At 48.0% G+C, this 19,297-nt stretch overlaps 1 protein-coding gene across 1 annotated transcript in view; it reads left to right on the top strand.

Annotated features, from left to right (window-relative positions):
* UBE2H (ubiquitin conjugating enzyme E2 H) overlaps positions 1-6,260 on the top strand; it is a 103,614-nt gene extending 97,354 nt beyond the window's left edge. Inside the window, exon 7 of the mRNA XM_080818907.1 lies at positions 1,890-6,260. Coding sequence (XP_080675033.1) covers positions 1,890-2,014 — 125 coding nt within the window. The 3' untranslated portion in view covers positions 2,015-6,260. The remainder of the gene's footprint in view (positions 1-1,889) is intronic.
* Positions 6,261-19,297: the final 13,037 nt, after the last annotated feature.

The following is a 19,297-nucleotide window of genomic DNA, read 5'->3' as shown; positions in this document are numbered from 1 at the left end:
CAGACTCCCCTCTGAGCAAGGAGCTGGACGCAGGGCTCCATCCCAAGACCCTGGGATTGTGACCTGAACTGAAGGCAGATGCTTAACCCACTGAGCCACCCAGGCACCCCCTCCCCTCTGCTTTTGGTGAGGCTGTGCCTTTCACCTGGAATGGCATGTCCTGTGCTACAGCTGAGAATTCCTTCAAGGGTCAGTGCAGATGTGCCTGCCTTCCTACCTCTAAGAGGCCAGAGGCCCTGCTTTCACGCTTCCCTCCGATCGCACTTGGCAGCTGACTCCTTTCGTCTGCATCTGGGCCTCCTGCTCATGAATGACCTTGCTCTTAATTTTTCTGTCTCCTGAAAGGCCATGTCCTAGTATGCTAAGCACTTAAAACACATTTATTTCCTCAAATATACTAAAGAAGACTAGTAATATCACCTTACAGTGTCAGTGAGAAATGTCAAAGTGCAGCAACTTCTTTCTACAAATGCAGCGAAGTAGCTGACCGAATAGAGGGTAAAAAAAACCTTTCTGAGACTATAATAAATATTTCTAAGAGGTAAATTCGGGTGAGTTCTTACCTAATCAGGAGCTTTTGAAGTCTCATCTCTGCCTAAAACTTCATGTAATGAATTTGTAGGGTTTTAAGTCAGAAGTCTGCAAACTTTTTCTGTAAAGGGCCAGATGTGACCACATGTAGTCTCTGTCACGTATTCTTTCTTTTTTTATTTTCCTTTTTTTTTTTTAAACAACCTTTTAGGGGTACTTGGGTGGCTCAGTCATTTGAGCATATGCCTTCAGCTCAGGTCATGATCTCAGGGTTCTGGGATCGAGCCCTGCATCTGGCTTTAAATATATCAGAAATACTCTTAGCTAGGCCCCTGTGTTACATTATTCAAACTTGGCCAGCTCCTTTGGCCATTTTCCTTCTCTTACTCTTGTGCTCAGTGCCTGTGACTCCGTAGGAGAGAAACACGGCGTAAGGACATGAGGGCGTGTTTCTCTCCTGCTGACTCTCTCAGTAGGTCCTGTCTTGTCTCTTCATCCTGTGTGTAGGCCATTTACTGAAAATCAGTGTGCGCTTAGAGTTTTTAGGAACAAGTTGTTTGTTCAGCAGTTCTTAAAACTTTGTTTCAGCCAGATCTTCAGGTGAGTAGTAGTAGATGATCGAGTCACTCAGGCTCGCTGTGTCTCCAGATAGCAGCAGCTCGTTCCTGAGCGGATGGAGAGACCGTTTTCACCAGCTGCTTCAGAAACCTGACAGGCAGGATCTGTTTAGACTAAAATCTGTTCCTAAAATAATGGATTTGGGCTGACTGTAATTATATAAGTGCAAGTCTGAAAATGATGGGGGATTTCCTTATAAATTACTGTGGAATCATAACTAGCCCTGCTCTGCCTGGGAGGTGAATAGTTTTTTTTAACACAGAGATAAGGAGAAAATAGGGGGTCCACATGTCCCCAGTCTTGCAAGTTTGGAGGAGCGCGGCCATACAGATAAGCCAACAAGGCAAGAGCGAGGGCGGCCTGGTGGCCGAACTGGAAGCCAGTTCACACCAGACACCATCCTGGACATCTGCCGGCTGTCCTCTGCTTCACAGCCAAGGCCCGGGGTGGTGGGCTGCCTCAGACACACGCACCTGGGAGGTGATGGCGCTGGGGAGTTTTGGGCTGGAGGTGCAGTCTGTGTGTCTTCCCTGCACGTCAGATGCTCTGCTTCGCCTCTCTTACGAAGGGGGCAGAATGCACGAACGCCAAAGACATTATTCTCCGTGGGGTTTCCCCTTAGCTGTAGTGACCATAGCCTGGCAGGTAAGGAAGGCCCCGCGCCAGCTTTGGGGGTCACCGAACCACAGACCTGCCTGCTCACTGCCCCTATGTTTTCTTCCTCCCCACCCCCTGTGCAGAGTACATCCAGAAATACGCAACAGAGGAGGCACTGAAAGAGCAGGAGGAGGGCACCGGTGACAGCTCGTCGGAGAGTTCTATGTCTGACTTTTCGGAAGATGAGGCCCAGGATATGGAGTTGTAGTAGAAAAAGCACCTGCTTTTCAGAAAGACTATTATTTCCTAACCATGAGAAGCAGACTATAATATTCATATTTAAACAAAGCAATTTTTTTTATTACTAAACAAGGTTTTTATGAATAATAGCATTGATATATATATATTATATATCACCCTTTAGATCTTGATTTCTTGGTCATTTCTCAATCTGAGGTGCATAGCATATTCCCACATTCCATTTTGGTAGCAATATGCGGTCTGAATGCATGCATTCACAAGTCCACTCGGCCAAGTCAGCCTGTGTGCTGCTCAACTGTCAAAAGAAATAGCCGCTCCGATAGATAGACGTGAGTAAGAATAACAGGAAAAAAGTTGCTTCTTTTATTGATGGTTCCAAAGAAACAAACCAAACCATCCAGCTCTTGGACGTGAAGATAGAATAGTGCTTTTTCAAAATGGACGGGAGGAACTGGGGGAGGACCAGGCCTGCTGTGGGAGCACGAGGAGCCGGCCGCATCAGAGCCAGAGCCGCTCCTTCCTGGGACTCCCAGGTGGCCCCGTTTCTGTGGAGTAACAGTAGAAAACAGGGAGCTAATTGGAGTATTGAAACGTAAAACAATTTCTGACTCTGGATTTTAAGTACATTTTTATATGTAGATTCCTGCCCGACTCACTAGCAGGCCCTGCAGCCACAAGTGTTTTGCTTTGGAGAACCTCTTGGAAGTGTTTTCTGAACCGGATTCTTTTTCTTGGGGTAGCACTTGTAATCCATAACTTTCTGAGGGGACAGGACAGGAGGAGTAGAGTGACCGGGAAGGTGCTTTGTCTCATCCAGCACCTGCAGAGTCGCCTCCTTGTCCTCTAGGCCACTTTGAGACTGCTGCCCTGGACTGAGAGCTTTAAATTTGAAGGTGGTTGTGGGTGTTTTTGTTTGGGTTGGAGCTTTTTTTTTTTCCCTTCCCCTTCCTTTCCTCCCCCCAGCTCCTCCGCCTTTATTTTTAAAATGGTGTGTGTGTGTGAATTGTGCTTAGGTTGCAAATTTAATCTTCACCTATAATTTTCACCTACCAAGAGATGGCCTCCTCCTTGGACAGCCGCTCAGTGGACCATTAGACTCGGCAAGAAGACCCGTCTGGTGGCTGTGACTCCTGGGTACTCTCCTCCCCTTCATGTTTTTGGTTTTGTTTTCCCTTCTGCTGCCACTCTTGGCAGCAGCCTGGTCATCATCTGCTTGTGGGAGTGGGAAATGGGTATTTTAGACCCAACACACATTCTAAATTGAAAATGAGTAATAATTGGAACAAATAAAGGTCCTTGTACCCAAAGTGACTCTACACGGGAAAAACAAACTGCTTTTTTTCAGAGTGTGACTGAATAAGAGGAAAGCATTCGGAAATACGATGCAGTAGAACAGGTTTTGAAGGAAGAACATATTCTCTCCTGTATGTGTTAAGAGGAAATCAGACAGTTTAAAATGCCTGCTAATCAAATGTTTACTCAGCTCACCATATGTCCAGGTTGCCGGCAGAGTTTCTTTCGAATCTGAGTGTTGCCTGCTGAATTTGGAGAACCTTAGACAGCAAGTCTGTATCCCTTTTTTGCCACAACCAATAGGACAGTAGCAGAATTAGCCAATCCTAAAACCTTCTAAAGACCATTTTTTAATGTCCCACTGGGATAATTGAGTTTTTCTTTCTGGTGTGTGTTTTTAGTTTAGAAGTGTTACCTGTTCCACAAGATTGGAGTCAGTGAGGTTGGAAGATACCCTATCTTTTTTTATTCAAAAAGCACAATCAATCTTTTCTTTGAAAATCTATATAAAGTACAACTTGCTTTTAGCATGATTATTTTCCTAAATAAAAGATAAAGAATTTACTTAATTTATGTTAATTACGGGCATGAAGCAAAAGGTTTTCTTTAAAAAAAAAAAAATTTAAAGTGCAGTTACGTAGGGCTGTGGTTAGTTAACCGTACCGAGTTTATCTATCTAGCATTTGTGGCTTGTTGGAGGGGTAGTGTTAACTATTTAACATGGAATGGTGTGCTTTAACTTCTCTAGCGCGTTGTCTTCTCTTATTTGGGGGAGGGAGGGTCTCTGCTGGCACTGTCTAACCTGCTTACCTGCCGAATTAGCAGTTTGCTTGTGCTATAACCGTTTAAATTGTAGGTGCGACTTAGGGTAGGCTTTAAAAGTGCTGGGTGGTGATTTGAGTTCAAACAATAAAAAATTGTATTTTTTCAATATTGTATAAACAATAGTGTTCTAATTACCTTTCAAAAAAAATAATGTCCAGATAATAATTGCTTTTAATCTTGTCAAAAACAAGACAAAACAAAACAAGTAGAGCCAAGTTTGGGGGAATGTATGTGAGCCACAGCTCTGCTCCCCAACTAAATACCTTTTTCTCAAAAAAGACATTGGCTCGCTGCGGATTGAATGCTCTGGCACTGGGAGTCTGGTGGTGCAGAATTTCCGAATGAAGACGTGTCGGGGGAGGTCGCAGGAGTTAAGAAGCAGATCCCAAGTATATGGCTGCAGCATGTGTGCGTGTGTGTCTGTCCATCCAAGTCTGTCTGGTGAAGGTGTGCTGAGGCTTCCCTGTTAGTGCAGGAAGCTCCTGGAATGGCTATGGCTACCCAGATGACGCTATACCTGCTGGTTCTGTGCAGATCTGTCCTTTCTGGGCACTAACCTTGGTCCCATGCATGCTTTTGGCTCCATGAGGGGCTTTCCCTCTAGTCTGAGAAACTGGCTTTTGATGAGTTGAACAGAATCCTTCTTATGCTAACTTTTTGTCCCTTCCTGTACCTGGGAGAGGTAGCCAGGAGAAGACGACCGTGCTTCTAGGTACAGAGGGAGCTGGAAGAAAGCCTGACTGGGAATCAGAGGACTCTAGCCCCCAGTGATTGATGATACAGTAAGGCTAGAAGAGGGGGTGTGACAGCTCCGGAAGCTTTTCCAGATTTCCCGTCATAACACTCAGAAAAGCATCCAGAGCCCCTCAGTGGGGCTGAACATGACTGCTTTTAAAGGTGGTGGTAGTAGGTCAGAGTTGCTTCTGGCAGTTTCCCTCCCTTTCTTAGCATACCCATAGTTTCCAAGTTTTACCTTGTGGTTGACCAGCGCAAGCCATCCTTTGCCCCTGTTCAAATACCGACCTCCAGCTCTCGCCAAAACCGACACGTGAGGTGGCTGCAGCTGCAGCCCGGAGCCCACTGCTCTCGGGCAGCCCCGGCACCGGGCCTGGCAGGTTGCATTTCGTGGTAGCCAGGCTAGATGCTGGCATTTTGCTCTTTTGTCTTTGATCTTGTCACCTTCCTTGAGGTGACTGTGCAGTTTCAACCAGCATTTTATACTAGTAAGGTAGTTTTCAGAAGTTGCCGTATGTCTCTCCAGTACTTAACGTCATTCTTCCACTTCAGAAGCTGTTCTCATTGCCAACTGGCTGATCTAAGCTCCTGAGAGTGTCTCCCCTCGAAGGAATTTTTTCCTCCTCAAAATGCTCTCCGAAGCTGATTGGCCTTGGCCTGACACTTGCTTTTCGTTAGGCCTCCTGTTATGGCTGAGAATCATGACAGACAGATCGTCTGCTAGCCTTCATGGGTGAAGTTTCTAGACACCAAGTTTCTGGGAACTGGTGTTTGATTTTTAAATGGCGCGTGGCCCTTCTACATTCTAGGGACTTAATCAGAAAAAGTGAAAGCCATTAACAAGAGTTAGCAAGAGTTATTTTACCAACTTCTAACCGGGTTCTTGACTAAAATCAAATTATTTCTGATTGGGCACAAAGACCTGTGTTTTCTTTGGACTTCTGAATCCATGTTCGTAATTTCTCTGGCCACTGAACACCTTGGCAGTTCCATCAAGGATTGGGGTGGAGGCCCCTGGGGGAAGGGGGAGCTCACCGTGGTCAGGCGGGCAGGGTCTCTACCCACCCGAGGAAGGGCCAGGACTCTCACTTTGGCAAATACTCGTCTTGGCTGTGGGCTTGGGAAGAAATGGCCATTATTTACTGATTGTATTTGGTACATATTGTGTGATACTTGAAGAGAGAAAAGGGACTTACCAGCCCTTAATTGAAATCTAAGCTTTTTATCGCTTATTTTTTCCTTGCCCTCTCCTCCCTCCCACCTTTCTCCTTGCATTGTGATGATCTAGCGGGCACTTCTGTCAACAGGACAAATGCCTCCTCTGACTATAACCTCTTAATAGTTGTGTATAATGAAAACTGTAAACTTTTTTAAATAAAATGTGTATATACCTTGGCAAATGGCTGGACCTTGATCAATAAGATGATAGCCTCAATGATTACTCAGCCCTTTCTTAAAAGCAACAACAAACGCCCTCCTTGTTCATCTGACTCCTCTCAGCAGCAGACTCTGGCTTGTTTTTGTGTCTGAGAAGCTTTTACGGAGGAAGATGACTGGGTGGGTGTGGGAAGGGAGTGTCACCCTAAGACAGTGCTAACTAAGAAGCCCCACCTCCCAGAGTCCTCTCTCTGCACCTGGAGTGGCAGGTGACTGCGGACTGTAAACGAGGCTGGCTGGGAGGCTTGTCCACACCTTGAAGGCCTGGGAAGTCCTGTAGCCTGAAGGTCCCCGCCTGCCTTCCTGGGGGGCAGCAGGTTCAACTTCCACGTTGCAGGTCAGCCCAGAGCTCCTAGACCCTGTCGGCTAATGCCGAGCGAAGGATACTCACTTGGCCCGGAGTTCACAGGCAGCCGGGGAAGTCTGCCTGAACAGGTGCCCCCCTGCGCCAAATGCCAGCCTCACCCGGGAGGGTGGGGGAAGGGTGGGTTTTGCATCCGAAGGCCAGCGCTGGGTTGATGAGCTCAGCACTTCCGTTCCTTTCCAAAGCATGTGCCCTCGGTGGCCACCAGATGGCGATGTTGCCTGTCTACTGGACGTGTTGGGTTTTGTTAGAAGGCCCTTCGGACAAAGGGAAAACTTGGTCACTTGCTTTCATTCCCCCAAACTCTCTTCCACTGTTTTCTTCTCCTTACTCACTTTCCCAACCTTCCTTTATTCCACACTGCCTCCTAATGGATTCTCTGGTAGGCCCAGCTTTGTATTTACCAGGGAGAGGGAGAGTAAGGCCACCTAGGGAGTGGCGCTCTGCTGGGAATGAGCACCTTAGGCTCTCCTGGGGCAGGCAAGCCACGGCTCCCCGGGCTGCCCCCAGTGCTCAGGAGCAAAACATGAAGCAGATTCTGTGTAGGTGGTGGTCCCTGACCGGACCTCTCAAGGTCTAAGACCTCGGCCTTGGATTCATCTTTGAAATGTGGTCCCTCAGCTGGTAGGTTCTCACTCCGAGGCTCTGTAACTCCGAACTCCAGTCTCTGAAACAGTAACCGCATCACGGGATACAGTGTCCCGAGAGGTTATTCCAGCAGCCTGTGAAACTGAGGTTTCAAGAGCAGATGTTGATAGAGTTTTGGGGCCCAAACAGCTTCGGGACTTAAGAGCATTCGTTTTCCAGCTGAAAGAACTAAGAGATGTGTGGGTCCTAGGAGTCTAACTTACTGATCTCCCATGAGGCAGCTGCTTTTAAAAACCATGAGGAGCTTCAGGGCACACGTTGGAGCTTGGACCTCCCCCTCCCCACCACCACCCGCCGCCCCCCCCCCCCGAAATCTAACCCAGTGTCGCTCTTGCCTCAGCCTCAGTCCATCTGCTTCCCAGGTGGTAGAGGGCTTTCCACTGCCTGCCTGAGGCAGGAGGTACCCCTTTGCTGGGAAGGGACCCCAGGGTTCTGAGCTACATTGTCCTGGAAAAGACTTGAGGACCCCAGAACTTTTATCACCTTAAATTCTCTTGCCATCTCTGAAGCCTGCTCTCTATCCCAGGGGATGAGCACCTGTGACACTAGACCCTGGTGTTTCCTGCTCCCCACCTGGAACCAGGGCAAAGAGGGTATTTACGGCTCCCCATGATCCCTGGCTCTGCAGAGCCCCTGGAGCCGCCTGATAGACCGAGCAGCCTCATTTATGAGAAAGCCAGAGGCTTCTCAGAGACCCAGATCCCCAGATGAACCCAAGACAATCCACCTTGGGTCAGCCCCGCTCCCCGGCACCTCATGCTGTAGGGTTTGTGCACCCAGAACTACTTGGAACAGGAGAGTCACCCTGACAAGGGAGTGAATATTTGGTTAAAAATACCGGGATATTTCCCTTCTGGCTGTGTGTGGGGGGTGTGAGTGTATGTGTGTATGCCTGTATGTATGTGTGTCTGGTATGTGTGTCTGTGTGTGTGTATCTATCTCTCTCTCTCTCTCTCTATATATATATATATATATATATATATATATTTTTTTTTTTTTTTTTTAAGGCTGGACACTTCTGTGGACCTGGGTTCTTCCGAACTCTTTAGGCCTCAGACTTGGGCTTCCTAAGAGAGAAAAGGGCCCTCCTGGGTGTCCTGTCATTGATGATTAACCAGGAGAGGGGCTGTGCTGAGCGGTGGGGTTTGACCTTTGGGTCTCAACTTACTTCCTGTGACCCCTACCTGCCAAGAGCAGAACAAGAAGCTTCAGCCTTCCATTGTATAAACAGTGAAGCAGGGGCCTGCTCCAGTCCACTAATACGCATTTAAAATGTGTGGAACGGGGCGCCTGGGTGGCTCAGTGGGTTAAGCCGCTGCCTTCGGCTCAGGTCATGATCTCAGAGTCCTGGGATCGAGTCCCGCATCGGGCTCTCTGCTCAGCAGAGAGCCTGCTTCTCTCTCTGCCTCTCTGTCTACTGTGATCTCTCTCTGTCAAATAAATAAATAAAATATTTTAAAAAAATAAAATGTGTGGAATGAAGCTTTTAAAAGATGTACCTCTAAATATTTCAAAAGAAATAGGTACTGGTAACAAATCATTCCAAACACACGTGAAAGGCTTCCAGAAAGCCTTCCTCCAGAGAGAATTCAGACAATGGTGACATCATCAGTGGCTGAAGAGGGCTTTCTCTTAACGACCTTCACTCCCACTGGCCCTGGGAGCTCCTCCGGAAGGAAAATTGGACTTGACCCCATTTCACATTAACTACCTTGTGAGGCACCAAGAGACGAGCAGAGGTAGCAAGTGGCACAGCCAACACTGGCCAAGGCTTCAGGCTGTGGGTGAGGGTTCTTTCTTTTGAGTTCAGCTGTGCCAAGCCTTGTGCCCATCTCCAACACATGTGGGGAGTGTGGGCACCAGTGTTTGTGTGAGCCTTATCCTGACATCTGAGGGCACCTAAGAGATGCCTCTGGGTTGACCTGTGAGCCTGACTCTGTGACTTCTGTCAAGGGGTCACTCCCATGGCCTTGGTCTCTGAGGGTCAGTCTTTGTCCACACACATCCCCATGTTCACTGATAAAACCATGTCACCAATTTCTGGGGCCTACAGTGGAGCCAAACAATAAGACTCCGACTTAGCCCGCCCTACTCCATAGAGCAAACCCAGAAATAGAATGCCATCTACACAAGTAATTTATACAACTTTCTAGTAGCCATGTTTTTAAAACAAGGTAAAATGTGTTTTTCTTTCCCTGAACAGATCCAAAATATTTCAGTGTATGATTGCTATTTAAGAAATGAATCTTTAGCATTCTATTCCTGTCCTAACTCCGAAGTCCAGTATGTATTTTATCCAACACATCTCAATTTGGATACTGCATTTTCAACGTTAAAAGTAGCATGCCATCCTACCAGGACAAAAGTTGTGTTACAGAAAAATGCTCCACTGCTTGTTTTTTAATTTAATTACAATTAAATAAGAAAAAAATTCGGTTCCTCGGTTGCCACCATTCAAGGGCTCGATGGCCACGGGTGGTGGCTCTTGGCTACCCGCAGGAGGCCCCCAGGTACAGCAGGAATCTTGGAGAAGCAAAGAAACCACCATAGCGACAGTTACTGGGAATGTGGACAGAACCCAGAAGCTCGCACTCGGCAGAGGCTGTTCCGGGCCCGCGCGAGCGTGGAGCGGAGGGAAGCGGCCCCAGGGCGTCGGGTGCATCGCGGCTGCGGGACTGGGGGGCCACCGACCCCCAGCCCCAGCCGCCTGCACTCCGGGGATCCCGGCCGTCGGAGGCGGAAACGGAAGTGGCCCACCCACGAGCCGGAGGGGCTCGTCCCCGAGCGGGCTGGGCGGAGGACGCGCGGAGAGGCGGGCGCGGAGAGGCGCGGTCCACCCCGGCCATCTTGCGCGGCGGAGCGGCCCGGGTCCCGTCCTGCCGCGGACACCAGGGGGCGCCCGCGCCTCACGCGGCGGCCCGCGGGCTCCCGCCCCGGCCCTCCCCGCCCCTCGGCCCCTGAGCCCTTGGAGCCCCGTGGGGCTGGACCCGAGGGTCCGGGTTGGGTTGGGGGTGTCCCTCCCGCCGGAGACCCTCCGCCCCGCCCGCGGAGCCCGGCAGCTGCCGGAAAGAAAACAGCGAGGCCACCGAACCCCGAGCCCGGGGAAGCGAGCCCAGCCGCAGTCTCCCGGCCTTGACCCTCCGCGCCCATCTCTCCACGAGCCAGGGCCTCTCGCCTGACTTGCTTCTCCGGCCGGGCTCCTGGTGGCCAGCGACACATGTGGTTGCTTAAGCCAGCAGGGGCGGGTTGGAAGGTCAGGGCGGGGCCCCAGAACTCCGGGGAGGCTGTAAGACAAGATTTGGGGAACGTGAGGAGCTGAGAGACTCCGGAGACCCGGCATCGGGAGCAACCGGGCCGGAGCAAGGTCACCCCGCGAGCATCTCACCCTCCCTTCCTCTCGGTATTACCCCAGCGGGAGCCAGGGCCCCCCTACAGGGGCTGGGGAACCGGAGAAGAGGGCGGTAGACCTCTTCCGTGGGACCACGCAGGGGAAGAGCCCCCGGAGCGGGAAGGGAGTTAAGCCCAGAGGTGCCAGAGCCTACGCGCTCACTCCCGCGGTGCCAGCCGCCCTTCCGAGCCCACCGCAAAGTCCCAAGGGCAGCTTATCCCGCCTCCTCCTGCTTCCCAACCCACCTTTCAGGCAAGGAGCACTACGTGTCACGAAAGCATCACGACCTCAACGAGGGACTTCCTGCAAGAGGGGGCTTCACCAGGGCCCGGCTGGATGGGAAGGAATTGGATCAAGGCAGAAGGGAGTAGGGCAGCCCAGGTAGGGAAGTGGCGGGGGTGCGCCGGGCCTGGGAGGAGGGGACGGAGGAGCAACTCCAAAGGGAAGCTGAAGAGTTCAGGCTGGCCTGGAGGCCCTAATGAGAAGGGAGGTTGAATGGTGGCTTGGGGCCAAGTCAAGCGTCAGAGGCATGGAGCCCGGGTTCGGAGAAGGAGAGCGAGGCAGAGAAGTGGAGAGGGACCTGACATTCTCTAGAAGCACGAGAGCGGGGCAAGGAGGGACAATGGGACAGCCTGCGGGGGCAGCCCCGTGAGCTGGCGGGCAAGAGGGATGAGGGAGGGTGCTGGAGCACAGAGGCAGAAAGGGTAAGGAGAAGGGGTGCAGTTCTGACACCGATGGAAGCCTGTAGCTCCCGCTTCGTGTGCGCTTTCTTGCTCCCTCCGCGGTCCCTCCTTCCCCTCTCTCTAGGGGAAGCCAGCCGGTTTGTTTGGAGCTTGCAGATTCCCAGTAAACCAGCGTCTCCTCCAGACCCCAGTCAAGCTAGCGATGACTGCAGCTCCGGCCTCCAGAATCCCAGATTCCTGATCCTCAGAAACGGAAACAGGTAATCAATTGTATTAAGCTTCTAAGTTTGGGGAGTAATTAGTTACAAGATGTAACTATCTAATAGTCTGTGATTTTGTGGCACTTCTACGTCACTCCTGGACTGCATATCACTACACTTCTATAGGAGAGAAAAATAATTCCTATCATGTTTAAGCCACTGCTTTAAAAAGTTTGTTTTGGGGGGCGCCCGAGTGGCTCAGTCCTTAAGCATCTGACTCTTAATTTTGGCGCTGGTCATGATCTTGGGTCATGAGATCCAGCCCCGCCTTGGACTCTGCGCTCACTGGGGAGTCGGCTTGAGGTTCTCACGCTCTCTCTCTGCTCCCCACCCCCACATGTGTGTGTGCACTTTCTCTCTCAAAAAAATTAAATAAATAAATAAATAAATAAATGTTTTGTTTTGTCTTCTATTTACTACAAGGAACCTAATCTTAAGTGATTCAATAATAAAGGCTGGAAATAACAGTGGGGTGGGAAATTCAGTTCCTACTCTCCGCCGTCCTAGCTTGAGCTTCCCCTTGCAAGGTCACCTCATGGTCCAAGACAGCTGCTAGAGCTCTGGAAATCATATCCCAAGTTCTAGGCAGCCAGAAGAACAGAGGAGGGGTAAATAAAAGGTGTTCGTCTCCCAGGTGACAGCTCCTTTTCGGGAGTCTTCTTGGAGTCCTCTACACTTCCAGCTCCTTGGCCAAACTGAGACGTGGCTACACATTGGTTCAAAAAGTGGGGAAATGAAATGTACTGAAGGCATTGCCCCCTTGAATAAAATTGGGGTTCTACCCATGCAATATGTGAATCTTGTATTTTTAGAAGGTGTTGGAATAAGTCAGCTCTTAAGAAATTAGGGGTCAATGGGAAAAATTTGAACAATGAATGGATATATGATGATATTAAGAAATTATCATGAATTGGGGCGCCTGGGTGGCTCAGTGGGTTAAAGCCTCTGCCTTGGGCCCTGGTCATGATCCCAGGGTCCTGGGATCGAGCCCCCGCATCGGGCTCTCTGCTCCGCGGGGAGCCTACTTCCCTTCCTCTCTCTGCCTACTTGTGATCTCTGTCAAATAAATAAGAAAAAAAAGAGAAAGAAATTATCATGAAGTTATTGCTTTTTATGGGTTATAAAGGTTGTTGTGTTTTATTTTGTAGTGTGTGTGTGTGTGTGTGTGTGTGTACGTGCGCACATGTTCAAAGACTACCTTAACATACTGAATTTATGGATGAAATTACATGAAGTCTGTACTTGTTTCAAAATAATCCAAAGGGAAAAAAATAATCCAAGGGTGGGAGGAGTGGTGATCGGTGAAACGAGGTTAGCCATGTGTTCATGCTGAAGCCGAGTGATGGGTGCATGGGAGTTCATGATGCCATTGTCTCTAGTTTTGAATAGGTTATAAAACTTTCTTCCAAGTCCTGCTATTAAGTAAAAGCACTGATATTTGTATTTTTTAAATTGGCGTTCTTTAGAATTTTTTAGAATTTTAGAATTTTTAACACTGGAATTCTATTGTTAAGGGACAGTGGCGATTGGCTTTGGGGAAGCCCAGAGCAGTCTCTGCCAGTCGCTAACAGCTGAGCTCAATTCCTAAGGGCCAGAGATTGTCCTCCAACAGGCCTGGGCCCCGTCCTCCTGGCCACGGTACCAGCTAGATTTCTCAGTGGCCTGACACTTACTGGATCCTGCTGTGTGTCCAGATTGGCATCGTAAGCCTGAAAAAAAGGGGGGGGGGTATAAATAAAGGCATTGAGACCCAGGCCCAGGTCCCAAGCAGTTTATGGTTTCTTTGAGCAGACAGTGTGAATTCAAGGACACCCACACTCCTGCACGCAGTCATGCCAAAAGAGGAGACAAACGGGTGGCAGATTGTTTCAGGTGTGTTCCTTCAGCAAGAAGGGTGAGGGCAAGGTGTGCAGGAAGGCGGCATGCAGGAGGCAAAGATGAACAGGACCTGAACTTGACCTGGTATGGAGACTAGGCGCCAGTCTGGCGAGGGGAGCGGGATTGGGCAGCTGTACTGAGGGGCGTGTCTCAGGGGCGGGGTGAATCTACAGCTCCCCTCCTGTTTCTGGCCCTGGCCAAGGAATACATTTTTCAAGATAAAAAGGCAAGCCACAGGGTTTCCCTGCTGATAATGCTGACAATGATAACAGCAGCAGCAACAGCTAATGTTTTAGGGTTCTGGGCCTCGAGCTGCGGGCATCATTTATGGCAAGGCTGGGAGGCTGGTGCGACCTCCCTGCCGCGCTCACCTGTTCCTGGTGCCTGCCCAGCATCTGTTCCTTCTTCTTCTGGGATCAGTCCCGCCATGCTGTTTGGGGGAACCGATCCCTCCTCGATCACTCTCCTCCATGTGGGTTTTGGAAGCTAACTCCCTCTTCCCCCTCGAGGCAATGTGGGCCCTTTCGACCCTGCCGGCCCATCGGGTGTCCTGCTCTGAGTTCAGAGCTTCTGCTGAGACCATTGATAAAGAGATCCTTTTCTCTCTGGGGTTGCCGAGCTGCTGGAGGGGAGCCCGAGCTAGGCTGGACAGCCTGCCTGAGACCCTCCTCCCTGGATTTTTCCTTCAGATGAGAACATGAAACCCCTTTATTGCTGAAGCCAAATCATGCTGGCTTTCTGTCACTGGCAATCAAGAATCCCAGGGCACATGGGTGGCTGAGTCAGTCAAGCGTCTGCCTTCAGCTCAGGTCAGGATCCTATGGTCCTGGGATCGAGTCCTGCCTTGGGCTCCCTGCTGCACAGGGAGTCTGCGTCTTCCTCTGCCCCTCCTCACACTTGTTCTCTCAATCTCTCAGTGTCTCTCTCTCTCTCTCTCTCCCCCCTCCCTCTCTCCTCAAATAACAAGCAAATATAGTCTTTTTAAAAATAAAATAAATTTAAAATAAGGAGTTCCAACTAATACGCACCTCCATCATTCAGGAGAGGAAACTAGAAGGTGTAGTTACAGCCTGAAGTTATCAGATCTGCTTAGAATCTGTAATAGCCATACCCTGAGCCTTAGAAGACAGAATTCCAAAAATGCAGGAAAAAACGGTAGGTTTAAGCCAAAGCTTTATATAGAAGATGAAGGTGACCAAGTGGCTCTACACGTGAACCCTACTTCCTACCCAAACCCCTAAAATGACAATAAAGCATCACAGAAGAGACAGGAGCCATAACCACCAGAACAAAGGGAAAGAAGAGTAGACAACAACAAACAAGAACACGTAGCATTGCTGGAGACTGGGAAACAGGTGCAGTACCCGATGTGATATATTAAACGCAAAACAAAACAACAAAACGAAGCTCTCCTCAGCAAAAACCCACTCCTAAGCCAGAAGGGAGGGAAATGAAAAAGCGACCCAGTTTCGACTACAGAACCATACCCCCACCATGGCCAGTGGCCCCAGGTTCCTTTGATCCTGGGGGTGATTGAGGGCTGTAAAGGAGGAGGGGTTGAAAGTTTAGGAAGTGTTGGACACCGAGATCTCGTCCCCAGTTCTGTCACCCGTGCCCCCTCCAGGGCTCTGGCCCTTTCAACTGGACAGATCAGAAGAGTGCGTGAAGGGAAAGAGCAAGCCAGGGGGTCACGAGCACAGCTCAGGGAAAACCAGGGCCTAAGTGAAAGTTAACAGACCTAATTGAACGTGGTGACCTCAACTCCTTCCTCTCTTCCCAGAAATCTAGCAGCCAGGGTTATTGGATACAGGCAGGAAGTGGGGGCGTTCCTCCATGAGCACTCAAAGCAGCTCAAGAAGAAGGGCCCAAAGAAAGATACTAACACTGGGAACTTCCCAGTGAAACTGCCCAGTTAGATCACAAGTGGGGAAGACCACGGGTTGTCAAGCTCGCCCAGGAGCACGGAGCTTCCGAGAAGCTTCAGTGTCACTCTTTTAAACGTGAACTAAACAAAGTCTAGCTATATGCTAGCCACAGGAGACACATTTATGATTCAAAGATACAAATAGGTTGAAAATAAAGGCAACAGATAGATCAGGCAAACAGCAACTATAAGAAAACTAGAGTGGCTACATCAACATCAAACAAAATAGACTTTAGTTTTTAAGTTCTTTTTAAAATTACAGTTAGTTGGGCACCTGGGTGGCTCAGTCGGTTAAGCCACTGTCTTTCACTCAGGTCATGATCCTGGAGTCCTGGGATCGAGTCCCACAGTAGGCTCTTAGCTCCACGGGGAGTCTGCTTCTCCCTCTGACCTTCTCCCTTCTCATGCTCTCTCTCACTGTCTCTCTCTCAAATAAATAAAAATAAAATATTTTTTTAAAAATTCCAGTTAACATACAGTGTTATATGAGTGTCAGGTGTACAATGGAGTGACTCACCAACCCATGTGTCACCCAGTGCTCCTCGCAGGTGCCCTCCTTGATCCCCAGCACCTGTTTCACCCCGCCCCCAACCATCAGTTTGTTCTCTGTAGTTAAGAGTCTGATTCTCGGTTTGTTTCTCTCTCTCTTATTTTTTTCCCTTTGCTTATTTTTTTAAAGATTTTATTATTTATTCATGAAAGAGAGAGAGGCAGAGGCAGAAGGAGAAGCAGGCTCCACAAAGAGCGTGGGAGCCTGATGCGGGACTCGATCCCAGGACCCTGGGATGATGACCTGAGCGGAAGGCTGATTCTTAACCATCTGAGCCACCCAGGGGCCTTGCTTATTTTTAAACAAAATACACTTTAAAACAAAATATGTTGCTAGAGATAATGAGAGACATTTTGTAATGATAAAAGGGTCAAGCCCTCAGAAGGCACGAAGGGGAAAAAAAGACAGAATTGAAGGCGGAGATTAGATGATTCAACAGTGACAGTTGGTGACTTCAAGACCCCACTTTCAATAGTGGATAGAACCACTAGGCAGAAAATCCACAAGGAAGCAGAAGTCTGGAGCAACCCTATAAACCAACTAGAGCCATCAGGCATCAGCAGAGCCCTCAGCTGACAACGGCGGAATACATACTCTTCTCAAATGTACGGGGAACATTCTTAAGGATAGCCCACAGATGAGGCCTTAGAGCAGCCTTAATAAATTTAAAAGGATTGAGATTGTACAAAGTATGCCCTCCGATCACAATATAGTAAATTTTTAAATTAATGACAGAAACGGGAAATTGACAAATACGTGAAAATTAAGCAATTCTGTGCTAAATAACCCAAGGATCAAAGAGTATATCACAAAGGAAATTCAGAAATTCTTTAAGATGAATGAACATGAAAGTAGAACATGCCAGAACTCATGGAACGCTGTAAAGCAGTACTCAGAGGAAAAATTATAGCTGTAAATATCTATATTAAAAAGGAAGAAAGATCTCAAACCAGTAATCTAAGCTTCCACCATAAGACACTGAAAAGGGGAGAACAAGGTAAACTCTAAGTAAACAGAAGGAAGGAAATCATAAAGATTCAAGCAGGAATTAATGAAATAGAGAATAGAAAAATACTAGAGGGTGCCTGGGTGGCTCAGTTGGTTAAGCCACTGCCTTCGGCTCATGATCCGGGAGTCCTGGGATGGAGTCCCATATTCGACTTCCCTTGCTCTGCTGGGAGCCTGCTTCTCCCTCTCCCTCTGACCCTCCCCCTGCTTGTGCTCTCTCTTTCTCTCTCTCTCTCTCTGTCAAATAAATAAATCTTTTTTTAAAGATCTTATTTATTTACTTGACAGAGATCACAAGTAGGCAGAGAAGCAGGCAGAGAGAGAGGGGGAAGCAGGCCCTCCGCTGAGCAGAGAGCCCAATGTGGGGCTTGATCCCAGGACCCTGAGACCAGGACCCAAGCTGAAGGCAGAGGCTCAACCCACTGAACCACCCAGGTGCCCCTCAACTGGTAATTTTAAAACCACCCACAAAGTAAAGCTCGGGTCCAACCATCTTCACTGGTGAATTATATGAAGCATTTCAAGGGAAGTTAATACCAATTTTTAAAACTCCTGCCAAAAACTACTAAAGAAGGGAATATTTCTCAACTCATTCAATGAAGCCAATATTATCACAATACCAAAACCAGACAAAGATATCACAAGAAAAGAAAATGACACCTTATACAATTTTACATGTCAATTATAACTCAATGAAACTTTTCTTTTTTTTTACAAAAGTGAGAAGAATGGGGTGCCTGGGTAGCTCAGTCATTAACTGTCACCTTAAGCTCAGGTCATGATCCCAGGGTCCTGGGATCAAGCCCCTCGTTGGGCTCCTTGCTCAGCGGGGAGCCTGCTTCTCTCTCTGACTCTGACTGCCACTCTGCCTGCCTTTACTCTCTCTCTCTGATTGATAAATAAATAAATAAATAAATAAATAAAATCTTCAAAAAAAAAATCAGAAGATACCACTTCTTGTTACTAGAAGGAGAACCGCCAGGAGGGGCTCTAATAGAAAAGGTGGGCAATGACCAGTGTTGTCCAGCGTGTGGAGAAGAAGGAACCCTCAGGCTGGTGGGAACATAAAATGTTGAAACCAGGGGCTCCTGGGTGGCTCAGTGGGTTGGGTCTCTGCCTTCGGCTCAGGTCATGGTCTCGGGGTCCTGGGATCGAGTCCGGCATCGGGCTCTCTGCTTGGCCGTGAGGAGCCTGCTTCCCTTCCTCTCTCTCTGCCTGCCTCTCTGCCTACTTGTGATCTCTTTCTGTTAAATAAATAAATAAAATCTTAAAAAAAAAAATGTTGAAACCACTTTGGAAAACAGGCTCACAGTTCCTCAAAATGTTAATCATAGAGTTACCATACCTTTCAGTAAGTCCACGCCTAGGTGTATACCCAGGAAAATGGAAAGCATGTAAACATGAGTTCAAATAAAAACTTGTAAGGAGGGGCGCCTGGGTGGCCCAGTGGGTTAAAGCCTCTGCCTTCGGCTCAGGTCATGATTCCGGAGTCCTGGGATCTCGCCCCGCATTGGGCTCTCTGCTCCGAGGGGAGACTGCTTCCCTCTCTCTCTGCCTGCTTCTCTGCCTCTCTGCCTATTTGTGATCTCTCTTTCTGTCAAATAAATAAATAAAATATTCAAAAGAAAAGCTTGCAGTGTTCATAGCAGCATTATAAGCAGAAATAACTCAAATGTCCATCAGTTGATGAAAGGAAGAACAGAATGTGATATATATTTATATATATAAAATATATACCACATATATCACAACGTATATAGATAGATCTATTATATATAGATATCTATATATTAAATATAATTATTATATATAGATATATATCTATATATTATATTAAATATATATTATTATATATCCTATACCAATACATTATATATAATCAGTTATATATTAAATATATTAAATTATTAATATAATTAAATATATTAATATATTATATATTAATACATTATCACATGTATTTAATAATATATAATATTGTATATTACAAATAATGTATATATAGATATATACCTGTAATATATCTATATATCTCTCTACCTATCTATATCTATATATAGAACTTCATATAATGGCATGTTATGCAGACCTGAGAGAAATGAACTACTAACATGCTATAGCGTGGATGAAGCTTGCACACACTGTGCTGTGTTAGAGAAGACAGACACAGAAGGCCACATATTGGAGTGGAATGTTCAGAATAAGCAAATCCATAGAGACTTTAGTAGATTGGTGGCTGCTGGGGCCGGGTTGAGGGGGCAGTGGGAAATGACTACCTATGGTAACAGGTGTTTTTT

The sequence above is a fragment of the Martes martes genome (assembly GCF_963455335.1).
Source record: "Martes martes genome assembly, chromosome: 11".
NCBI classification, from domain to species: Eukaryota; Metazoa; Chordata; class Mammalia; order Carnivora; family Mustelidae; genus Martes; species Martes martes.
Note: the sequence above shows the minus strand (reverse complement) of the source record. Positions and strands in the feature narration are given on the sequence as shown.